This window comes from Silurus aristotelis (assembly GCF_946808225.1).
Source record: "Silurus aristotelis genome assembly, chromosome: 23".
NCBI classification, from domain to species: Eukaryota; Metazoa; Chordata; class Actinopteri; order Siluriformes; family Siluridae; genus Silurus; species Silurus aristotelis.
This window is the reverse complement of record NC_139596.1, coordinates 13288792-13311197: the sequence shown is the minus strand read 5'-3', so window position 1 is coordinate 13311197 and position 22406 is coordinate 13288792. Positions and strand designations below refer to the sequence as shown.

Here is a 22406-nt window from a genome sequence, read left to right as displayed (position 1 = left end):
ATTTTTAAGATTTTGTTCAACTTATTTTTGCGCGTTTAAAATATATTTTTAGGGTTTTTATTAAATATTTTTCTAAAAACGTGCTGTCTCAAAGTACCATGATTGTAGGCGGGACAAATAATATTCCACCAATCGAAAACGGAAACGAAGAGCAACGGACCAATCAGAGCACCGCAGCGTGTGCGGTTTGTATGCCGCATGTTCTCCATGTGAGAATTTCCAGTTGCAGTACTTCCCTGGCTACATGCACCACTAAATGCATTTATTTGGATTTTATTACCCTGTATTGACTTTATTCACAAATTAAGATGAAGAGGAAAAGTTCTCCAATTGCTGATGATATAGAAAATGAGGTTTGATGCTTTTATTTCTTCACATGTACGGATTTGCACTAGTCTGGTCTACTAATACTGGTCTGTATTAGCACTTTGGGCATTTTCCTGCCACTCTATTTTTACAATAAACCCATTTATTTATAAAAGGCTTGTCATTTGAATAATTAAAAAAAATTTATGATTATAGGAACATTAACTTCAGTTGGTTTGTTATTTTCTAACTAATTGTACTCACTGTATCACAGATGGAACCACTGAGTCTATCTGAAAATGGAGATGAAGGTGCAAAGAAACCCAAAGGGTCCAAAAAGAAAGCAGAGAATGGAGTCCTTCGTCCACTTAAGCTCTCTGAAGGACAGTTGTACAAAGCCCCTACTGTGGAGGAGCTCAACCAGCTGAAGGAGGCAGAGAATCTGTTTCACTGCAGTCTGCTCAAAATGCAGGTCAGTACAGCTTTCAGCTGCTTTTTTTTTTAGATCAAGAATGTGCAGTGAGAAATTAAAGGCATTGAGAATTTGCACCATGCCATAGCCATTTTTTTGTAGACAATTCAGAGAGAGTACAAATTTTGTTTTATGACTCCATGCATGTAATTTTTTCACAAATCACCTACATTTTTCCATTAAGAGAACAATATCTGACCGTGAACTCCACATGTCTTGATTCTTTCTTTCCCTTTGTATCAAACACACAAGGTCTACGTTAATGCATTGTCAGTACACTTGTGTTAAAATGAATAAATGACAAGTTATCAGCTTGTGTCTGTGTGAACTATTCTAATTTATCTTTTTATTGTTTTTAATTGATTTTGGTGTTAACTGTACCTTGCTGGCCATGTATTAAACATCATATGACCTTTTTTATTTTATTTGACTTTGCAGATGGATGAACTGCTCAAGGAGGTGGTACTGAGTGAGCGCAGGAAGAAACAGTTGGATTCTTTTGTCCAGGAAATCACAGATCTTTTGAAATCTGTGCCTGAAACTCCAGTAGTGGAAGTTAGTTCCAGTGTTCTCAGTGTTCTGCTAATCAGAGCAAGAACTTAGTAGTAGATTTCTGATTTCTTATCCTGTCCTCATATTTACTAAGGATGTTTTATGGCTCTCTTCTAGCTGTCAGACTTGTCTTGGTTGTCGGAGTCAGGAATTGACGTCCCGTTTATTCTGGTTCCTGAGGAAACTAAGGGCAAGTTCCACATGGAGCCACCTCACTCTGTGGATCTGATTGGGAGTTATCCTCTGGGAACTTGCATCAAACCAAGAGTTTCTGTTGATCTAGCTGCTACAATTCCTGCTGTAAGTAAATTCTTAGACTTTATCAACAGCTAAAAAATTTTTGAGGGTTGGATCATTTCAACGGATCTCCTGTGAAACCTATAGATCTTAAATTCTAGCTAGATTGTCAATTAATAAATAGATACATACTGCCATTATACCAGTTTATACCGTACATTTGTGTAAATATAAGTTAACATATGAGTCTACTGTGGTATAATGATTTACAAAGTGTTGTCGCCTTTTCCTCTCAGAGTATCCTACACCCAATGGATTTCCTGAACCAGAGATACTCTCGAAAGCGAGCTCTTTATCTGGCAGGACTTGCACAGCATCTTTCCACTTCTCCTTTAGTGGGTCCACTGCATTATTCATGCCTGCATGGCAACCGGCTTCGCCCACTCCTGCTTGTCACACCTTCAGGTAAGTTCTTTCCCCTTCATTCTCTAATAATGAGTTTCCAGATGCTTGTTTAAAGGCAGTAATGTTAGAAAGTGCAGCAAAGCAACAAATGTTCCAATTATTTAGTCTTACTGAAAATGTGAAGAGCAAATCTTTCAGTATATTTAAGTGGCTGAATCTCAATGAAGTATATATGAGGTAAAAAAAAAAAAAAAAAAAAAAGGTATCCACTATACTTTTTTCTTTCTTTTAATGGGGGGCTGGTTCAGTCTGTAACAGAAAATTAAATAGGCCAGAGTGACTACCAGTATGATTGTGGATATTTTATGCTAGATTAATTCTTTTTGCTAGGCAATGTACAGACAAATGAGCATTACTTTTCACAAGATATAATGCCTAATGAAAGAGCATTATTACTATCATAAAAAAGCCCTGAAACATGAAAATGTGCTAAATGAATGCTAAGTGCTCTCTGTGCAGCGTGCTGTCTCACGTGTAAAAACAAACTACATTTTAGTTTGAAAGGCAACTTTATTATCAAATACCAGTATGATATGAGTAAAACAAATATCTAAAATTAAATTTTTCAAGATACATCTCTGGCATTGTTTAGAGAGTCTTTTCACATGTGGGCCGTAGTTTGAGGACCCCTGCACTATATAGTATATCGCATAGTGATGAAGAATCTATTTGAGAGACCGAATTTTGTGTGAATTACAGGAAGCATAAAATATTTCAAGAGATTTAGAATGAAGGAGAATCTAGAAAAATTCTAGGATATCTCATAAGAATAGAGACTAATAAAAACTATTACACTTTATCAACCACAAGGTCCCCACAATCTGTCTGTCGTTCTTTGAATGAAATAAGAATATCTGAATTTGACTGTGTGCTTGTAGGTAAGGATAGCAACAGCATCATGTTGAGGATTCATGCCATCCCACCTCCGGACTTCCTTAAACCGAGTCGATTCCATCCACAGAAGAACAACATACGGACAGCATGGTTTACGGGCCAAGACGCTGAACAAGGTAACATAAAATGCAGAACAATTACGCACCTGAAGGCTTTAACAGTTTGTTGTTATTTATTTAATTTTTTGTTTTTTTCAGAAAGCGACGAGCCTCCTACTCCTCAGTATAATAGTACAGTGGTGGGGGATCACCTCCCACGTTCGCACCTGCAGTTTCTCAGTGCACACTGTGATCAATGTCCTGCCTTCCGAGATGGAGTAGCTTTGCTCAAAGTGTGGCTCAGACAGCGGGAGCTTGATCAGGTAAAATCTTGGTAAAGTATTGTATGTGTCTGTGTGTATATACGTATGTTTTATCTTCATTATTCTTCGATTACAAATAGAATTTTTTTATTTTTTTTTATTTTGCCAAACATTTGTTTAGGTGGGGGAAATGGGCTTCCAAATGATTCAGGTCAAAGAAAGAGACAGATTTCCAAAGTTTGGGATAATTTCAAACTAAAACATAAAGAAAATACCATACAGTGTGCTAATCTTTATTTAATTTGATTTTTCTATTAATAATGAAATTTTTTTGAGTAATCTGAAATGTATTTTATTAATTTTTTAATGTCTATATTTACATTTTGAAGTAATATGGCAATTAAATTCACTAAAAGCATTTAGTTTTCACAGATGTTCTTGTCGGCAGTTTCAGCAATAGAAATGTAGAATTTTTCTTTAAAAGGAAACAAATTACTTGTTCATTTTAAGAGACACGTCTAAATTTCTCTTGTATATTTAGTATTGCTCTTTAATAAAGAAAAAGTACTTCTTCGATTACTCTTATCATTGGAATGATCAGTAGAATACTTGATTCCTAAAATAATCGATAGCAACAGCTCTATTTCTGACACAGTCCGCAGTGAGTTTGATTTGCATGTTAATTTTTTTAGGGTACTGGCTGTTTTGGAGGATTCTTGGCCTCCATGCTGCTGGCTTATCTTCTGTCCACGCATAAAGTGGCTAAAACCATGAACGCCTACCAGCTGCTCAGAAATGCCCTGCATTTCTTGGGTAAGTACGTGCTTGGCATGAGTGACCTGTTCTTCATCAGGCTTAGCAGTGATAATTTTGATAAGAACAATTTATCACAAGAATGGCATTATGAGAAATATATGGGGCAATTTGTAACATGAATGTGTAGAAAGATAGACGGCTACATTTAATGAGTAGTAAACAATTGAGTGAATAATCTTATTTGCATTCATTATAAACAAAATTGTATTTCACATGCAGCTTGCTGATGATTACCGGACATGTCTGTGGCAAAATTAATCTATCTGGGCTAGAAAGAAATCATCCCCAGCCTTGCTTCTAAATAAAAATTCTGTATATATTTCTTTAGTGCTGAACTTTTTTGAGAGGATATATGTGAATGGCAAAGATAAAACCCTAATATATATAATATAATATTGTCCGATCCCTTTCCCCCTTTAGCTTCCACAGACCTGACTGAGAATGGTATTACCTTAGCAAGAAACCCGGATTCTAAAGCGGTGAGCAATATTTCCTCAATCATATTGAGCAATGTTTCCTTTTGCTTCTCCTTGCACTGTGAAATATGTGCCTCCTTCTTCCCTCATTAGCCATCTTTGCCCGAGTTCCACAGTGCTTTCCAAGTTGTTTTCGTGGATCCATCTGGCCACCTTAACATGTGTGCAGATATGACCGCTTTCACCTACAAACAGGTCTGCATTTTAAGAACATCATTCTGAACGTTTGCTTTCACACATCACAAGCTGTTTTAAAGGCATTCATCTTATTGGTCATTTAATGCTTTTTTTTTTATTTTTTTATTTTTTTTGTGTTGTCCACAGATCCAGCATGAGGCATCTCTGTCCCTCCAGTTCTGGGACGATCCCACAATTGATGGCTTCCAGGCTCTTCTTATGACACCCAAACCCATGATTAGGACATATGACAACGTCTATCAGTGAGTGTCCCACCATTTCATGTCATTTTCTGGAGCTCTTCTGGCATTTGCAAATTTGCCCAGGGTATTATTTAGATCTGTGTATGTTTTCTCCTCAGACTGAATGATTTGGTGAAAATGCAAGCAGCCTGTAAAAAGCTCAGTCTCCTTAGCACTCTCATGGACCACAGTGGGAACTACATTCTTGCTGCTCTTCCTTTTATCTTGTCTCTTCTGCAGCGCGGACTTGGGGATAGGATCCACCTTTTGGTTCACTCACTTCCTCCAGACCCTGAGGTAAATTTATAACCACTGATCTGTTATTTAATTTTTTTTTTGAGAAATTATGCCTTATAGAGTAGAGGTGTAATGGCACACAAATGTTTACTGAAATGTTTCGGGACGTTGCACATATAATGCAATCTTTGTTTTATGCGCATAATATCTGGTTTCCCTCACGAACATATTAAGTGCCGGATTTATATTATTAAGAAACGACAAGCAAATTCTCTCTTTTTTTTGCTTTTTTCCCCCCTATAAATGTAATTAAATTTAACCGACTTATGACTTAAAAACCAAGATATGTACCAAACCGTTTGTTTTTGTGTACGGTTACACCCCTACTATAAAGACAAGTCTAACAAACCAAATTAGGTGTCTTTTTACTGTTCTTTTTTCCTGTTTAGGTTTTATTCTTTATATCATGAATATTATGGCCTGACTTTTCCAACTTCCTGAATCATTATTATTATTATTAATATATCTATATTATAAATGGAAAATAACATCTATTTTATGATTCTCTGTTAGTGGCCAGTGTATGGTGACCCCCCTCTGTACAAAGACCAGCCACCCGTGTCTGTTGGCGTGCTTCTCCACCCTGAGCGTGCTCTCTCTGTTCTGGAGAGAGGACCTGCAGCAGATAAACCTGAGGTAAAACATAGCGGAGTGTTCCAGCACGGTGTGTGAAATAAAAACATTTTACAGAAGGTAAACCGCAGCTCTTGTGCAGGCGGAAGAGTTCCGGCAGCTGTGGGGTCCTCGCTCAGAGTTGAGGCGCTTTCAGGATGGCGCCATCACCGAGGCAGTGCTGTGGTCTGGATCTTCCACCTGTGAGAGAAGACATGTCTTGCTGGAGATAATCACCCATCTCCTGGATCTGTAAGAGCACAGCACTATTACAGTAGATGGAGAATTTCAAACAAATTGCATTGTATGTGATAATACGTTTATTTTTATTTTTTTATTTTAGTCATGCAGATATACCGGAGTCCTGCATCCGGTTTATTGGGGGAGAAATGGATGATGTCATTAAAGTTAAAAAAGAGGTAGGTCTTATGATTGCAAATTGTTTGTGGGTGCATCGAAGAATACAGGGAGGGTTTCATTGATGGATAAATGGAATGTTTCAGTACTTAATGGATGTGTAATTTGAAGAATATATCTATTAAAAAATGAATATAAGATGTATGTTTGGGTGTCTTCACTGATGGATGGATTTTGTAGATGGCTGGATAATGACATGTATTTAGACAGACAGAGCAGAATGAATGTTGACAGATTATATTAGTGCAGGATGTGTGTTAAGCACAATATGTGTAGAGAATGTGGGACATAAATAATTACAGTATGAGGGGAAATATAACGGAATTTTGTCCACATACTTTTGGCTATAATGGCAATGGTTGGGTCCATTGATGGACTGGTGTTTGCATATATGATTGTTTTATATGTACAGTATATAGGGATGGATAAATAGACATGTAATATGTTACATCAATGGATGGATACCTGAAAGAGTAGAAAAAGATTGGAAGATGATAAAAGTTGCAATTCACTGCAAACCTCACTGATAACTGTTAGTGAAAAAATATATAAATTACACCAGACAATAATGTGGTAGAATAAATATGTAATCCAAAGTGTAATGTTCTAAAAATATTGCATGTATTGTGTGAGTTTCATATTTGTGTTATTGCTGCTGTTTTTTAGGAGTGCAGTGCAGGAGAAGAGGAGAGTTTGAAGGTGGTGCAGTGCTTTGATGATCTAAGCAGAAAGCTGTGGCAGCTGGAGGGTCTGCCTCTGTCCATCACATCGGTGCAGGGTGCTCACCCCGCTCTCAGATACACACAGGTAAACACACGTCTTCATTCCATCTAATACTGCTGTTTGTGGTGGTGTGTTTTTAATGCATTTTTCTCTCTGTGTAGGTGTTTCCTCCTGTCCCAGTAAAGCTGGCCTACTCATTTTTTGAGAGGGAGAAGACTTCCCGTGCTTTGGTTCCAAATAAGACCAAGCCTTGCCCTTATTATATCACACCGATTAAAGGTAATCTTATGTGTACATGTCAGAATTGATTTTTACGTTGTAGCCTGGTGGTTATTAATAAGAATCAACACACAAACGTTTTCAGGGGCATGTTTTTATTGAATAATCAGTCAGTTTTAGTTCTTGGGCCGATTTAAACAGAAATTTTTCAGCTCCTTTAAGCAGAATTGTACAATGCAGGCCAGTAAATGTAGGGTTTTTCATATGGATTGTACAGGATGCAGCTCTTCTGTTACTGTATTAAATTATTATTTATATTGTATGTACTAAATCCTATATGTAAAACAGTTATTACTAAAAAGCAAACCTTTTATTTACTCAGTTAGTTTATCTCTGTGGAAAAACAAAAGTACCTAATACTGAGTGCCTACAGAGCTGCATGATTTATATGCATCTATTCTGTTTGCATTCATGTTTAGTGATTGTACACATGGAAGGCAGTGGAAAGTGGCCTAATGACCGTTTGGCAATTCGCCATATTAAAGCAGCTTTCCACATCCGCCTCGGCGAGCTGCTCAAAAGCCAGCACGGTTACACGCACCGGCCCTCACCTACACACCTGGACGTATGGAAGGTAAAGCGTGTGTTGACAAATTGCTATTTGCATTACTGTGTGAAAATACAAAAATTAAGGTTTTACCATTTTGTTTGAATGATGGCGATTTGGAACATAATTTGTATCTTGGAATTATGTGCAGGATGGACTGGCGTTCCGGATCCAGGTAGCGTACCACCGAGAGCCCCAAGTGCTGAGAGAAAGTGTGACCACACAGGGCATGCTGATTCAGAGGGATAATGCAGAGGCACAGGCACTGGAAATCGAGACGCAGCACAAACCATTCCTGACCAGCACCCTGCACGGGTATAACATGCACACCCGTTATAGTTCTTGCAAGAACATGGACCTGATATTACTGGTCATTGTTGTAGCTCTGATTACCAAACGCCATTTACTGCGTAGTCCAAATAAGTAAATGAGAATTCCTATAAAGTCTCTTGTATGTGTTTTGTGTGCCAGTCTGCAGCAGCAACAGCCATGTTTCGGCACAGCATGCCGCCTGGCCAAACGCTGGCTGGCAGCACAGCTCTTCAGTGGAGATATAATAGAGGAGGCAGCTGATCTCCTGATGGCCTCGCTCTTCCTACAACCGGCTCCTTTTACACCTCCGAGGTAATCATTATTCACACAATCTCCATGTTTGTTTTTTCCATATTCTGGTTTTGGCTGAAGGTGATCTTAAATGTCATTTTTTTTTCCTCAGCTCTCCTCAGGTCGGTTTCCTCCGTTTCCTTCACCTGCTTTCCACTTTCGACTGGAAGAACAACCCTCTGGTGGTCAACCTCAATAGCAAACTAGCAGGTAGGCACCATACAAATTTGAGCTCACCCTTGTACTGTCAGTTTAGTTTCCTTTCTTATATTTTCTTCCTCTCTAATAAAGCTTGTGACTACACTGAAATCAAAAACCACTTCCTGGCACTGAGGGAATCTTTGCCTGTGATGTTTATCGGCACTCCCAATGATAAGACGGTCTCCGTTTGGACAAAAGAAGGACCTTCGGTTCAGGTTTGTGAAGAAGACATTAGAAATGCATGTGTAGTGTTGTGTCGAGATTTTGAATAATCAAATACTTGTAAAGATTACAAGGTCAAAACCAGTAGACCCATAGATCAATATCTATAAAGAGATATATGGTGTATATCTGATTGTTTCTATATTCAGGGATTTAGTCTTGATTTTTCTGGCCCAGAAATTAAAGCACACTAGCGCAGGGGTCCACAAACTTTTTATTATTCTGTAGTTTTTATTATAATTTTTAAATGTATTTATTATGCTTCCTAATGCTAGATTAGTTTTTGTTATGCACCGTACAGACAAATTAGAATTACTACAAGAGATACATAGTCTTTTAAAAGAGCATTATTAACATCATAATGAATTTTTTTTCATATACATTGCTATTGAAGAAATGTACTTACTTATGCATATACATATGGTTGGTGGGTGGGTGAATCCAACAAGTAATTAGGCAATGTTAATAACTAGAGGTCGACCGATAATGGATTTTACTGACATCTATAGCTAAGTTGGATCGTGCCGGCCGATAACCGATTAATCAACCAATATTTTTAAAATGGATACTGTATAGAAATCAATCATACCGAATCATGAAAATATGCTAAAGGAAATAAATATAAATATATATTTCGGTGCATCTTATGTGTAAGAAGTCAGTGATTCTCCTGTTGAGGCTGCTCTAGTAATGACAGCGGACCAGAAGCCGGAAAAACTATCTGTATGAATTTTTCAATCAACAATCGGTGCTTCGACCTCAATAAATAACTACGGGAAATTTTTGTTTGAAAGCCAACCTTCATTACCAAATACTGATATGAAATGAGTAAAACATGTATTTAAAGTTCCATATTCAAACTATGTCTCTGGCATTGTTCAGATGGTTCCATACGCGGGGACGGGCCGTAGTTTGGGGACCCTTGCACACGAGCATCACACCTCTGCCCTCATTTCCACAAAAGGCATTTGAGAATGTATAACGGGAGTCTTCAATCTAATCCACAAAGGATCAGTGTGGCTGCATTTATTTCAGCAACCTGATTCCACGTAATTCATCAGCTATTCTTAGTCTTTCCGACTTTGCCAGTAATTTGCTTTGTTTTAACTTGCGATAAAATTTGAGTTTGCTGTTGCAAGTAATTGGCAACAAAGAAATTGGATTTCCCCGGTAATGGCAGATGAGCCATATAAATCTAGAATGACTGACCTCCTTGGAAGACCCTCCTCTTTCCCTATCTCATATTAGCAATGTTTTGGCCAGTGTATTTGTACCAACTCAATTTTCCTGCTTGAAAGTTGCAACGATGCCCTCGCTTTTCACCAAGGAGAATAGAGAACATTGTAAACATAGACATTTGGATATAGTTAACATCACTTAACACCCATCATAGGGATACATCAAAATGTTTTGTATAAACATTGATCATTTTCAGCACTTCCTGTCTCTCTTTTTTTTTTTTTTCCCCAATCATGAAGAGAAAGAAGGCAGAAAAAAAAAAATTATAAAAAAAGATAAACTATGCTTACAACCCGTCATTTCCTCTGCAGATTCTTCAGCGTGTCGTGTTGGTTGCAGCAGAAAGCCTACGCATCCTCGAGGCCCAGCTCATCAACCCCAATCAAAAACAAGACATCCGGGTTAGTGTCATTACCACTGATCTTACAATGGGAATTTATCTAATAGATCTGGGGATCATGAGAAATGTGTTTTGTGTTTCAGGTGGCATTTCGACCCCCACTGGAGGCCTATGACGTTCTGATCCACCTCAAACCTCAACAGGTCCCCTTACACTCCAGAGCTGTGGATCGTCCTAAAACCACGAGTTACCGAGGCACCCAGGACAAGGACATAGCAAGCTCAGGAGGAGCGTTCCCTGTCGTGGATTTTGATCCTGTGAAGCTGTATCTGTCCGAGCTCAGGGTTGGTTTATTCTAGTCCTATATGGCAGCATTGATTTAACAGTAGAACATCACTGTTAAGGTGTCGATACACCAAAAAATATTTTGCATGCAATTTGTACCCATTGATCCTTTATAGCCTGAGAAAGTAATGTTAACAGGCTGACTGGTGGATTAATCCATACCATTTCTTTTTTTTTTTATATATATATATATATATCCTTTTATTCAGGCACAGAATGCATGTTCATATCCAACTTATGTTGTACTGCTTTTGAACTCTTGTCACTAATCGTCTTGTATTGAAATGTTTTTTCTCAGGAGGCATTTGGAGATCTGGCACTCTTTTTCTATGACCCCTATGGGGGAACTGTGATTGCAGTATTGTGGAAGCCCAAAGCTTTTCAGCCTCAGCCATTCAAGGTTAGTCAGCAATGTATTTTTCTATGAAAACATGTGTATGTATTTTGTCTGATACAGTAACCTGCTTTCATTTTGCTTTTAGACTTCTCTGATGAACGCCAGACGAGTGGATGTGAATGAAGGCGTGGCCACTACTGTCCCTAACATAGAAGCCATTGTGCAGGATTTCCAGATTATCGGGGAAGGCCTGGTCAACAAGGTGGACCTAAGGACTGAAAGATGGGTTGTCTGAATTGGGAATAATCTGCAGAAGATCATTTGTGTGCTATGGAATATTTGTGTTTTTTTTTTTTTTAAGGACAGTACATTTTATGTATATTTCTTTCTTGGTCTAATGGATGAATATGGAATTTTATCAAAAGTTTCAGTTAATAATAATTATTACATGTTCTTTGCACGTGGATGATTTCATTCTTATTGAAAGGCCAGCAAATCAAATTGTAGTTATTCAGCAATAAGACCACATGGTGAAATGTGCATATATTTTAATACGAGTTATACTTTTTAATTGTTTGAGGGTGGGAAAGTAGTTCTCAAACCTTTCCACAACATCACACCGTAGTGACATCTGGTGGTCAAAGGGATGATGTGCATGTGTGGTGTTGCATTAAGGTTTCGGGGTTCCTGTATCCAGACATTTATCCAAAAACTCGAAAAACAACGAAATGTAGTATAATGTATGTAATATATATTTACAGAAATTCTCCACAACTAAACTCCATATCAAGTAAACCTTTTAACTAATGGTATGTCCAATAGGTGGAAAGTTCAGGAATGAAAAGCTTCATGTCCCTTATACATTTTACATTATACAGTTTGTTTTAGTTCTCTCTCTCTCTCTCTCTCTCTCTCTATATATATATATATAAAATGGAGGGGGAGAGAGAGGTACACACGTATTTTTTATTTATTTATATATATATATATATATATATATATATATATATATATACATATGCGCTATTGTTTGTACATTTAAGCTTAGTAACTGCAATAATTAGTTTCTGTATATAAATACTCAACAACTACTTCCTGGCTCGAGCAGTCACGTGACCGTTCTTAGTCACGTGTTTAAGGCGGAAGAAATCAAACCCATGTGTACTAGAGGCACGGGATGATACAGGAGATTATATAACTAATGCTTAGAAACTTTCTAGAAAGTTACCATAGTCTTATTTTTTCGTGATGAAAATATATAAAAGGTAAAAGTCTTCCATAGAGAAGGTGCTATTAAAATATACCCCATACCTGCTCCGGCATATGCAGCAGGATGAAAACACTTCCTTTCTTTCTGCTGCAAGTTTTTTCATTACAAGCTCTGTGCTTGTATCAGAACTGGACAACAGAGCAAAGACCAAATATAGTGATTATCATGTCTGATGCATTTGTAAGTACTCCCACATCTCTTTTTTAAAAAAACTTAGAGGCTTAATGGTATATATATTCCTATAGAGTTTTTTTTTCCTATAACCTCCGTGATTGTATCTGAACTAAACATCAGAGCATAAACCAAATGTAGTTAGGTTAATGTCTGATGCATTTGTAATTACTCTCACATCTCCTTCAGAAAATACATGAAACCTTGAATATGTATAGATTACAATCAGAGCAAAAACCAAATATGGTAATGATTTGTAAGTACTCTTACATTGTCATGGCCAATTATCAACACTAACAAAGTTAAAATGCTAATTAAAATAAACAAAAATACTTTATGCAGCAGAAATAAAGGCAGGCATTAAATGAATGTACCAAAAAAAAAAAAAAAGCAATTAATACACAATATTTATATAACTTTTTCTGCTATCTATGTAATGCATATCTTTTCTTAACATTTTCAATCACCAATATCTTCAAATGCCAAGGTTCTTTACAATTAAACAAAAAAATAGTAGTGGAGCCCATCCATCTAGTAATGTGGTTCACATATGGCCGCTTCCTGACCCTCTGTCCTGGGATCCACTTTAAATCCTGTTCTTTTTACACATTTATTACTCTTGACAGACCACCTCTTTAGAAGTTATGCGTTATAAGATGTGTTTTTCGCATGCTTCCAGTGTGCTGGTTCTAATCACACATTCATTAACGCATTGAATATACTGATTTGGCTGTATATCACAAAAATATATTACATGCAGTAGTGGATAGTAACGAAAAGTAAATGTCATTTGTTACTGTACTTAAGTAGCTTTTTCATATATCTGTACTTTACTTAAGTATTCCTGTATGGGGAGACTAACTTCAATACAAGTCAAATATCTTACATTTACTGGAGTAATATTTTACCTACTGTATCTCTACTTTAACTCAAGTACATGCTTTGTGTACTTTGTCCACCACTGATTATATGCATGATAAAAACACAAAGTTAAAAAGCACTATAACATATCTAAAATATATTTTTAAAAGAACCCATTAAAGAGGCTAGATGATGTATAGGTAGATTCCTATAGACCAAATATAGTGATCATGTGCGATGCATTTGTAAGTCACCTTCAAAACATATATTGAACCTTAGAAGGGTTAAAGATGTATACATACAGTTTTGTTAAATTTTTTTTTCCCCTTCCTGATTTCTTTGCATGTTTGTCACACGTTCATGTTTTAGATTATCAAACTAATTAAAATATTAGTAAAAGAAAACAGAAATTAACAACATGCAGTTTTTATTATTAAGGGGAAAACAAAATCCAAAACTACATGGCCCTGTGTTAAAAAAAAAAAGTGTTTGCCCCTAAACCTAATAACTGGTTGGGCCACCCTTAGCAGCAAAAACTGCAATCAAGCGTTTGCGATAAGCAAGGAGTCTGTTACAGCACTGTGGAGGAATTTTAGTCCACTCATCTACAACAGAATTGTTAAAATTCAGGTTTTTGAGCATAAACCGCCTTTTTAAGGTCATGCCACAGCATCTCAATAGGATTCAGGTCAGGACTTTGACTAGGCCACTTCAAAGTTTTCATTTTGTTTTTACTTTAGCCATTCAGAGGTGGACTTGCTGGTGTGTTTTGGATCATTGACCTGCTACAGAACCCCAAGGTCGCCTTAGCTTGAGGTCACGAATAGATGGCCAGACATTCTCCTTCCGAATTTTTTTGGTGAACAGCAGAATTCATGGTTCCATTTATCACAGCAAGTCTTCCAGGTCCTAAAGCAGCAAAACAGCCCCAAACTATCACACTACCACCACCATATTTTATTGTTGGTATGATTTTTTTATGAAATGTAATGGGACACACACCTTCCAAAAAGTTAAACTTTTGTCTTGTCAGTCCACAGAGTATTTTCCCAAAAGTCTTTGTTTTCTGGCAAAACTAGGACAAACCTTTATGTTCTTTTTGCTCAGCAGCGGTTTTTGTCGTTGAACTCAGCCATGCAGACCATTTTTGCCCAGTCTCTTTCTTATGGTGGAGTCTTGTACCTTAATCTTAAGACATTAACTGAGGCAAGTGAGGCCTGTAGTTCTTTGGATGTTGTTGTGGGGTCTTTTGTAATCTCTTGGATGAGTCGTCGCTGTGCTCTTGGGGTAATTTTGGTCGGCCGGCCACTCCTGGGAAGGTTCTGCACTGTTCCATGTTTTTGCTGTTTGTGAATTTCTCTCACTGTGGTTCACTGGAGTCCCAACGCTTAAGAAATGGCTTTATAACCTTTTCCTGACTGATAGATTTTAATTACTTTCTTTCAAAAAATTTTTGTATTTCTTTGGTTCTCAGTATGATGTCTAGCTTCTGAGGATCTATTGGTCTACTTCACTTTGTCAGGCAGGTCCTATTTAAGAGATTTCTTGATTGTGAACAGGTGTGGAAGTAATCAGGCCTGGGCGTGAAATTGAACTCAGGTGTGATAAACCACAGTTTTAACAGGGGGCCAAACACTTTTTCACACAGGGCCATGTAGTTTTGGATTTCGTTTTCCCTCAATAATAAAAACCTTCATTTAAAAACTGCATGTTGTGTTCACTTGTGTTATCTTTACTAATATTTAAATAAGACTGATGATCTGAAACATTAAAATGTGACAAACATGCAAAAGAAATATTAGAATGCGAATCACCACTGTAGATTCCTATAGACTACTTTGGCATTATATTTGGACTAATCTTTTATTTTTTTTTAAAGAACATACCGAATACATACACTACTAATACATGCTCCAAAAATGGACCAATATGGCAATAATATTAATTTTTTAATGGTCTAAAAATTATAGAAAAAATGTTTATGCAAGATCTATTTTTATGTACATTTTTGGAAAACACTGACTTTTTGTCACCTCCAGGATGGAAGATTGACTTTTTACCCTGGAAACAAAGTTGTCCAGCTCCCATATATTAACTACATGAGGGAGATGGGTTCGATCTTCCTTAACTCCTACACAAATTCTCCAATATGTTGTCCTTCAAGAGCAGGTACAGGGCAGGCTCTATTAAAATAAACTCATCTTACATTTGATTTGAGACAACTTTCCAGTGACCGGTTATCTAATATATTGCTATTCTCTACTTTAATAAATTAGAGAGTTAATTAGTAGTTTATTTATAACTAACAGTTGAGTTCCTGCAGCTCATTATACTGTGTGTGAACTGACAGCTATGTGGAGTGGCAAATTTGTCCATTTAACTCAAGCTTGGAACAATTACAAATGCCTTGATCTTAACACCACTACATGGATGGATCATCTGCAGGACAATGGTTATCACACCCACCGTATGGGGAAGCTTGATTACACATCAGGAGGCCACTCAATCAGGTGACTGGAAGAAATATATATTTTTAATATTTTGAATTGATGTAAATGACTGTAAATACCAAAAATCAATATGTTTATAGGTGTGCTAATAATCTAATACAAGTCATGTGAAGTATAGGTGAGCATCTGGGCTGGGATCCCTTGGGAACCAACAAAAACAGAATCTAGGTGGTACAAAAGAGAAGTGTATCTGTAGACAGCCAGTTTAAACTCTGCCACAGTTAGGCATGGTGAAAGGTCTAGAGAGAAATATTGAGGTACTCTCTGGGTGTGATGGATGGCAGATGGCTCCCTGTTAAACACATCAACACTAGAAAAATTGTGTGCATATGTATGTAGAAGAGGGAAGATGCTGCTCTGTAATGCACAATAGTGAAGGATGCAATTGGTTATGTTTTGGATGAGGCATGAATTGGGAGTTTTCATATAATTGGGGAGTGCTGGCTAGTGAGTATAAATTTGTAGGTCAAAGATTTTGAAGAAAAGAATCAGTTTGAAGGGATGAATAAAACTGTCTTGGGCACATCTCTAATTTCACATTGTATTGGCTAAAATTGTTTTATCATCCTTTTTACATAAAAAACCCCACTGGAACAGCAATCGTGTCGAGGCATGGACCAGAGAAGTGCAGTTTCTTTTGAGGCAGGAGGGCCGTCCAGTTACAGACATAATAGGTGACAGTTCCACAGTGAGAGTCATGACCAAAGACTGGAACACCACAGACAGTGCTGTGAAGTGGATCACACAAAAAGCCACAGCTCTGTCACAGCCTTTTGCTCTGTATCTGGGGTTGAATCTCCCTCATCCGTACCGCACAGAGGACCTAGGCCCTGATGCTGGAGGTTCTACCTTCCGCACCTCACCCTACTGGCTCAAAAAGGCAAGTTGTTTTTTCGTCACATTAGCAATAGCAGCAGAGAGTAACCATTCACTGCTGTCCACAGTAGTAACATTTAAAGCTTTAGCGTTAATGATTATCAAATCTTTATCTACTCTATTCTAAGCATGTGTGTGATTACTTTAGAATGTTGTACTGAGGGGAAAAAAGCATACTTAAAATCCCCATGGATGCTCAAAAACAGTCGAGTTATGTCACTAAGGATTCAAAATTACAATTCGCAATAAAATGTATATTTTTTCCCCTTTTTGAAGGCTTTGTGACACGCAAGGCAAATCTTGGCACTGTCTAGTTTCATTTAATTAATTTTCATTCGAATACCTAAGACAAACTCTAGAATGTGTGTTGGATTAGAGTTTATTGATTGACACAGCACATGTAATCCCACTTCCATTTCAATCGAATTTTGCATGAAGAATTTTTTTGCTGTCTTTTCTGTAAGGATATAGGGAAATTACATATGCACAACAAATTCTGTAGATAAAAAAAAGGATTACTTAGGAGTGAGTACTTCAAAACATCTATTAAAATGGCAAAATAATAAAAAAAAACAAGGTATGGCAGATTTCATTGATGTAAATTTCCAAAGTGATTATTCCACTTATACCACACTTAATTTTGTAGATTTTTTTTATTTAAAATACTTGTTGGTGGATTGTAGTGTATGTTAAGCCTGTTTGTTAACTTGTCAATTCATGTATTTTACCTATTTACATTTGGTTGCATACATTGGTGACATTTTTGATTAACATAAGCTATGTATTGAATTTTTGTGTTTACACTTCATAATCAATTTTGCATTATATTTCAAATCTAATAAACTTTGTACATTTTACAAAGGTTTCCATTGAACAAGTTTCCCTACCAAAGTGGCTGCCTTTGTCCCAAATGCATCCCGTCGATTATTATTCCACCGTCACCAAAAACTGCAGTGGCAACTTTTCTGAGCAGGAGATCAGAGACATCCGAGTCAGCTATTATGCCATGTGCGCCGAAACAGACAGCATGCTTGGTAATCAGATTATGTTTGACATTTGATGCACCAGTTCGAATCAGATGTACTTAATGTTTTGTGTATGATCTCATTGTGAAATCTGATCACATTTCTCTGGTGCAGGTGACGTGATCGCCGCTCTCAGGGACACAGGTTTATTAAACAGGACAGTCCTGCTTTTCACCTCGGACCATGGGGATCTGGCTATGGAGCACAGGCAGTTCTATAAGATGTCCATGTTTGAAGGCAGCTCCCACGTTCCGTTACTTATGATGGGGCCAGGAATTAAGTCTGGGATGGAGATCAGTTTACCGGTCTCTCTTGTAGACCTGTATCCTTCTATCCTTGGTGAATACAATTAGTCCCAATGTATCTAAAATGTCTCTGTTATAGATTTTAGATTTGTAACTGAAACTGGTCAGTTGGGTTTTGGTTTGTTTCGTATAAATTTCTATAAATAAATCCAATGTTGATAGACTCTCTATATAGGTTTCTTTGATATCACAAAATGAAGTCCAGTCTAATCTAAAAAAGACCAGCATGGCTGCATGTTTTCATTCCAAACAAGTAGTATCTGAATTCCCTAGTCATTTAAAGCGCCAGACTGTAATATTTCAAACCATTGACCTGTAGTAAGGAGTAGTAAATTGAACACTAACAATTATTTTTTTAAACAATTTAAACATAAACTTCAAAAACTATTACTTAATTGTGCGAGATTAAAACGCAACAGTTTTAAAATGCTAAGGTTTATTTTTTTTATTTGTATCTGCGGTGCAGCTTTTTATGCTGTCTGAGTAAAAGAGAATGATCCCGCTTTTCCACACATCATATTTCATTTGTTCTAGTAAATCAATGGTAAATGCATATAGTACATTTCACTGATCTTCACTTTATAAACAAACACAAGTAATCTTTTCCCATGATAAATAAAGTTCAAATAAAAAAATTATAAAAAAAAAAAAAAAACAGGAATCAGGCTAGAGTGCATAAACTTTCAGTTGAAACTGGAGAGTTGCTTGGTTTTCAACTGTCCAGTTTCGGTAAGTCTTTAGAGAAATGGCTACTCTGCTTTAGCCTGAGATTTCAGTTCATGCCTGACAGAAGTGTAACCTAATACCTAAACCTAATACCAACATTACAGTATTGTATAGAATAACAATTTACCTTCACTGGAACCTGTTCCAGCATTGCCAGTGCTACAGTGTTCAAAGGTGTGTTGATGCTGGAGTGCAGAATTTCAAGTTTCCTGCACTGAACCCTATTCAAACACCTTCAGGGATCAACAGAAACAAAAACTGAGTGGAATCAGATGTGGATCTTGTTTGCCTGGAATGAAAACCCACACCCACTCCAGATTTAGATTCTTTTGCACTAGCACAGTATTGTCATGTTATAATTTTTTGTATTATGTGTGTCAGACTTTGCAGGTGTCCCAATACCACATGGTTTGAGTGGTCACTCTTTGGTTCCTCTGACCTCACTGGGTAATAAGCGGTCCACTGAACCTCACCCTTCCTGGATACTCAGTGAATATCATGGCTGCAATGCAAACACCTCCACTTACATGCTGAGACAGGATAAGTGGAAGTATATCACTTATTCAGATGGCTTGACTGTCCCACCACAACTATTTGGTAATTAGCCATGTTAATAAAACATTGAACTGTACAGAAATAAACAAGAATAATTTACAAGCATTAACAAGTACAAACTACCGATGTGCCCAACAATTAATGGCAGCTAGTCACTAAAGATTAGGATTAGCAGTGTGGAAATACAATCTCATCCTTTGTTAGCAATACAGACATTCTTGGAAGACAATAAATACAGACCATAGGTAATATTGTTTCCCCAGCATCATTGCTCTTTTGTCTTACCCTTATCAGATCTGACTGTGGATGGAGCTGAGCTAAAGAATGTGGCGTCCCGTTACCCTCTTGTGTGTCAGCATCTGGACAAGCTGCTGCGCTCAGTGGTGGATTATCCTAGAGTCACCGAGACTGTCTGCCAATACAACAAGCAGCAGTTCCTGCAGTGGAAGCAGAGTCTTGGGAACAATTACACACAGGTCATTGCCAACCTGCGCTGGCACGTGGACTGGCAAAAGAATGCAGAAAATAATGAGAAAGCAATAGAGGACTGGCTTCACAGGTTATAATAATCTAAGAATGTTCTAAATCAATCTCCTAGAATCAAATATACAAGAAAAAACACTCAGAACTTGCTACCAAATGCACTTTTCCATTTGTAGTTGCGCCTTTTTTGCACCTTTAAAAAAATCAAATGAGTTTACTGTACACATTTTTTTATTGTATGTACATTTTGAATTCAATAAAATTAATGAATGAGTATGCCTGGATGTGTCAATATTAATGTAACCAGTCGAGCAACTGAGAATCTATTATTTATAACAAACAATTTTTACAAAATGGGCTGCATACTGTTTTCAATACAGTAAGTGTCTTCGTGAAGAGATTCCTAAAGATTTTTGGATGTTTTTATCAAATCTATTGAATCAGTATTATGATATTTCTTCTGTTTTCACAACCCATTAGACCAGGGGTGTGTCCAATCATTTCCACAAAGGGCCAGTGTGGGTATTTTCATTCCATTTCAACCAAGCAAGTCCACTCCAAATTCTACCTGTTAAAATCTAATGATTTTCAATGTGGCCCTTGATTGGTTGGAATGAAAACCTGCACCCACAACAGCCCTTTGTGTAAAAGATTGGACAACTGTGCTTTAAAGCAACTGTAGCACCTGGTTCTGAAAACTACCTGCTGTGCTCAACTTCATAATGGACTGGCTACATTAAATTTCCCCCTGTGTGACTGTTCATTTACCTGTGATGAACTGACCAACCAAATTGTCCAGAGTTCTAAAGATAGACTGTGACCCTGATCAGCGATTACCTGAAATAAAATAAATTGCAACATTGTGCAAAATACATTATAATATATATACAGTACAGACCAAAAGTTTGGACACACCTTCTCATTCAAAGACTTTTCTTTATTTTCATGACTATGAAAATTGTAGATTCACACTGAAGGCATCAAAACTATGAATTAACACATGTGGAATTATATATGGAATTATATACATAACAAAAAAGTGTGAAACAACTGAAAAATGTCATATTCTAGGTTCTTCAAAGTAGCCACCTTTTGCTTTGATTACTGCTTTGCACACTCTTGGCATTCTCTTGATGAGCTTCAAGAGGTAGTCACCTGAAATGGTCTTCCAACAGTCTTGAAGGAGTTCCCCGAGAGATGCTTGGCACTTGTTGGCCCTTTTGCCTTTACTCTGCGGTCCAGCTCACCCCTAAACCATCTCGATTGGGTTCAGGTCCGGTGACTGTGGAGGCCAGGTCATCTGGCGCAGCACCCCATCACTCTCCTTCTTGGTCAAATAGCCCTTGATGCCTTCAGTGTGACTCTACAATTTTCATAGTCATGAAAATGAAGAAAACTCTTTGAATGAGAAGGTGTGTCCAAACTTTTGGTCTGTACTGTATATATATATATATACCATATGTGTTTGATGAACATCCCAATCAAAAGTTGGTCTAAGTGTTTATGACATACAGCCTCCATTCTTTAGGGCAGGCTTTCCACTCGATTTTGGAGTGAGGTTGTGGAGAGTTGTGAGAGGGGATTTTGATGATGGATGATAAGTTGAATACTTGATGTTATAGTTCATCCTAATGGTGTTCAAGGTGGGTGAGGTTTTATGATTGCAGCAGCAATTGTAGCAGAAGCCTTCAGGTAGTGCTTTGAAAAACAGAGTTATATGATGTATTGACAACTTCAACTGAACCAGAAATTTACCTCACAGCCTGGGCTAAGCCATACCTGACATTTAGAATCTTGGATGTTGGAGGTGGGATGCTTCAGATTCACAAGAGTATTCGGTTGGCAGAAAATCTGATAACAAGCTGAGGTTATATTTGAAATGCATGCAGTATATTCTTTATATGTAATTTTATTGTCTCTGGAGCACATTAGCTTATAAATGACTTTACACATTCATACTAAATCCTAAGTCACAGGTGACTGCAAGTCTACAAAATCCATTATATGTATAAATAAATCAGAGATTCCCAAACTAGGGCATGAGGGCCAGAATTTTTCCGTAGTTTCTATTAATTTGGCCTGCCGTGTTGTTCATGAGAATAGTGAAGATGGGAAAATGGCATTTGGAAAACACTTTTGAAAAAGGAGGAGCAGCTTAATGTCTAGTTAGAGGTCACTGGATAGCTGGTTTAGTCATTGAACTGTTTTGTTCTTATTTTACTTGTACTGAATGTTTCCTGTTTATATTTATTTATTTTTTTTTTACTTATTGTGAAATGATTATGAGTTGCCAGCATAGATTTTTATAGAATGTTTGGCATAATGCAATGCAATTTATTTTTGCCCCACAGACATAAATCAGGCTAGAATTTTGGCTTCTGGTCTAAAATGTTATAAAACCAGTGAAGTGAAGTATTTGATTGAATGTACTTTGTTACTGCACTTAAGTAATTTTTGCCTTCTGTCTAAAACTTAGAAATGATTACCTTTAAACTGTGGTGCACCAGCAGGGTGATGTCTGATG

At 37.2% G+C, this 22406-nt stretch overlaps 2 protein-coding genes across 3 annotated transcripts; both read left to right on the top strand.

Moving 5' to 3' along the window:
• The first annotated feature begins 165 nt into the window (after window positions 1–165).
• nol6 (nucleolar protein 6 (RNA-associated)) lies at window positions 166–11554 on the top strand. Of its 2 annotated transcripts, XM_083527586.1 has the most exons (26): window positions 166–353; window positions 581–778; window positions 1217–1333; window positions 1448–1630; window positions 1864–2032; window positions 2911–3042; window positions 3124–3287; window positions 3920–4040; window positions 4464–4522; window positions 4613–4714; window positions 4844–4959; window positions 5058–5235; window positions 5749–5871; window positions 5951–6099; window positions 6191–6266; window positions 6931–7071; window positions 7149–7266; window positions 7686–7840; window positions 7965–8128; window positions 8285–8437; window positions 8529–8626; window positions 8708–8832; window positions 10390–10479; window positions 10562–10762; window positions 11062–11163; window positions 11246–11554. In XM_083527586.1, exons 1-26 carry the CDS (start codon window positions 309–311, stop codon window positions 11393–11395), a joined length of 3429 nt encoding a protein of 1142 aa, XP_083383712.1. In that variant the 5' UTR covers window positions 166–308; the 3' UTR covers window positions 11396–11554. The 2 variants fall into 2 exon arrangements, with proteins under 2 accessions (XP_083383712.1, XP_083383711.1); XM_083527585.1 differs by having other exon boundaries at window positions 172–353; window positions 2911–3287.
• A 678-nt stretch (window positions 11555–12232) lies between these two features.
• Window positions 12233–20156, top strand: arsk (arylsulfatase family, member K). Its single transcript, XM_083527625.1, has 8 exons — window positions 12233–12550; window positions 15442–15571; window positions 15753–15912; window positions 16510–16792; window positions 17651–17822; window positions 17928–18152; window positions 19226–19441; window positions 19694–20156. Exons 1-8 carry the CDS (start codon window positions 12434–12436, stop codon window positions 19963–19965), a joined length of 1575 nt encoding a protein of 524 aa, XP_083383751.1. The 5' UTR covers window positions 12233–12433; the 3' UTR covers window positions 19966–20156.
• Window positions 20157–22406: the final 2250 nt, after the last annotated feature.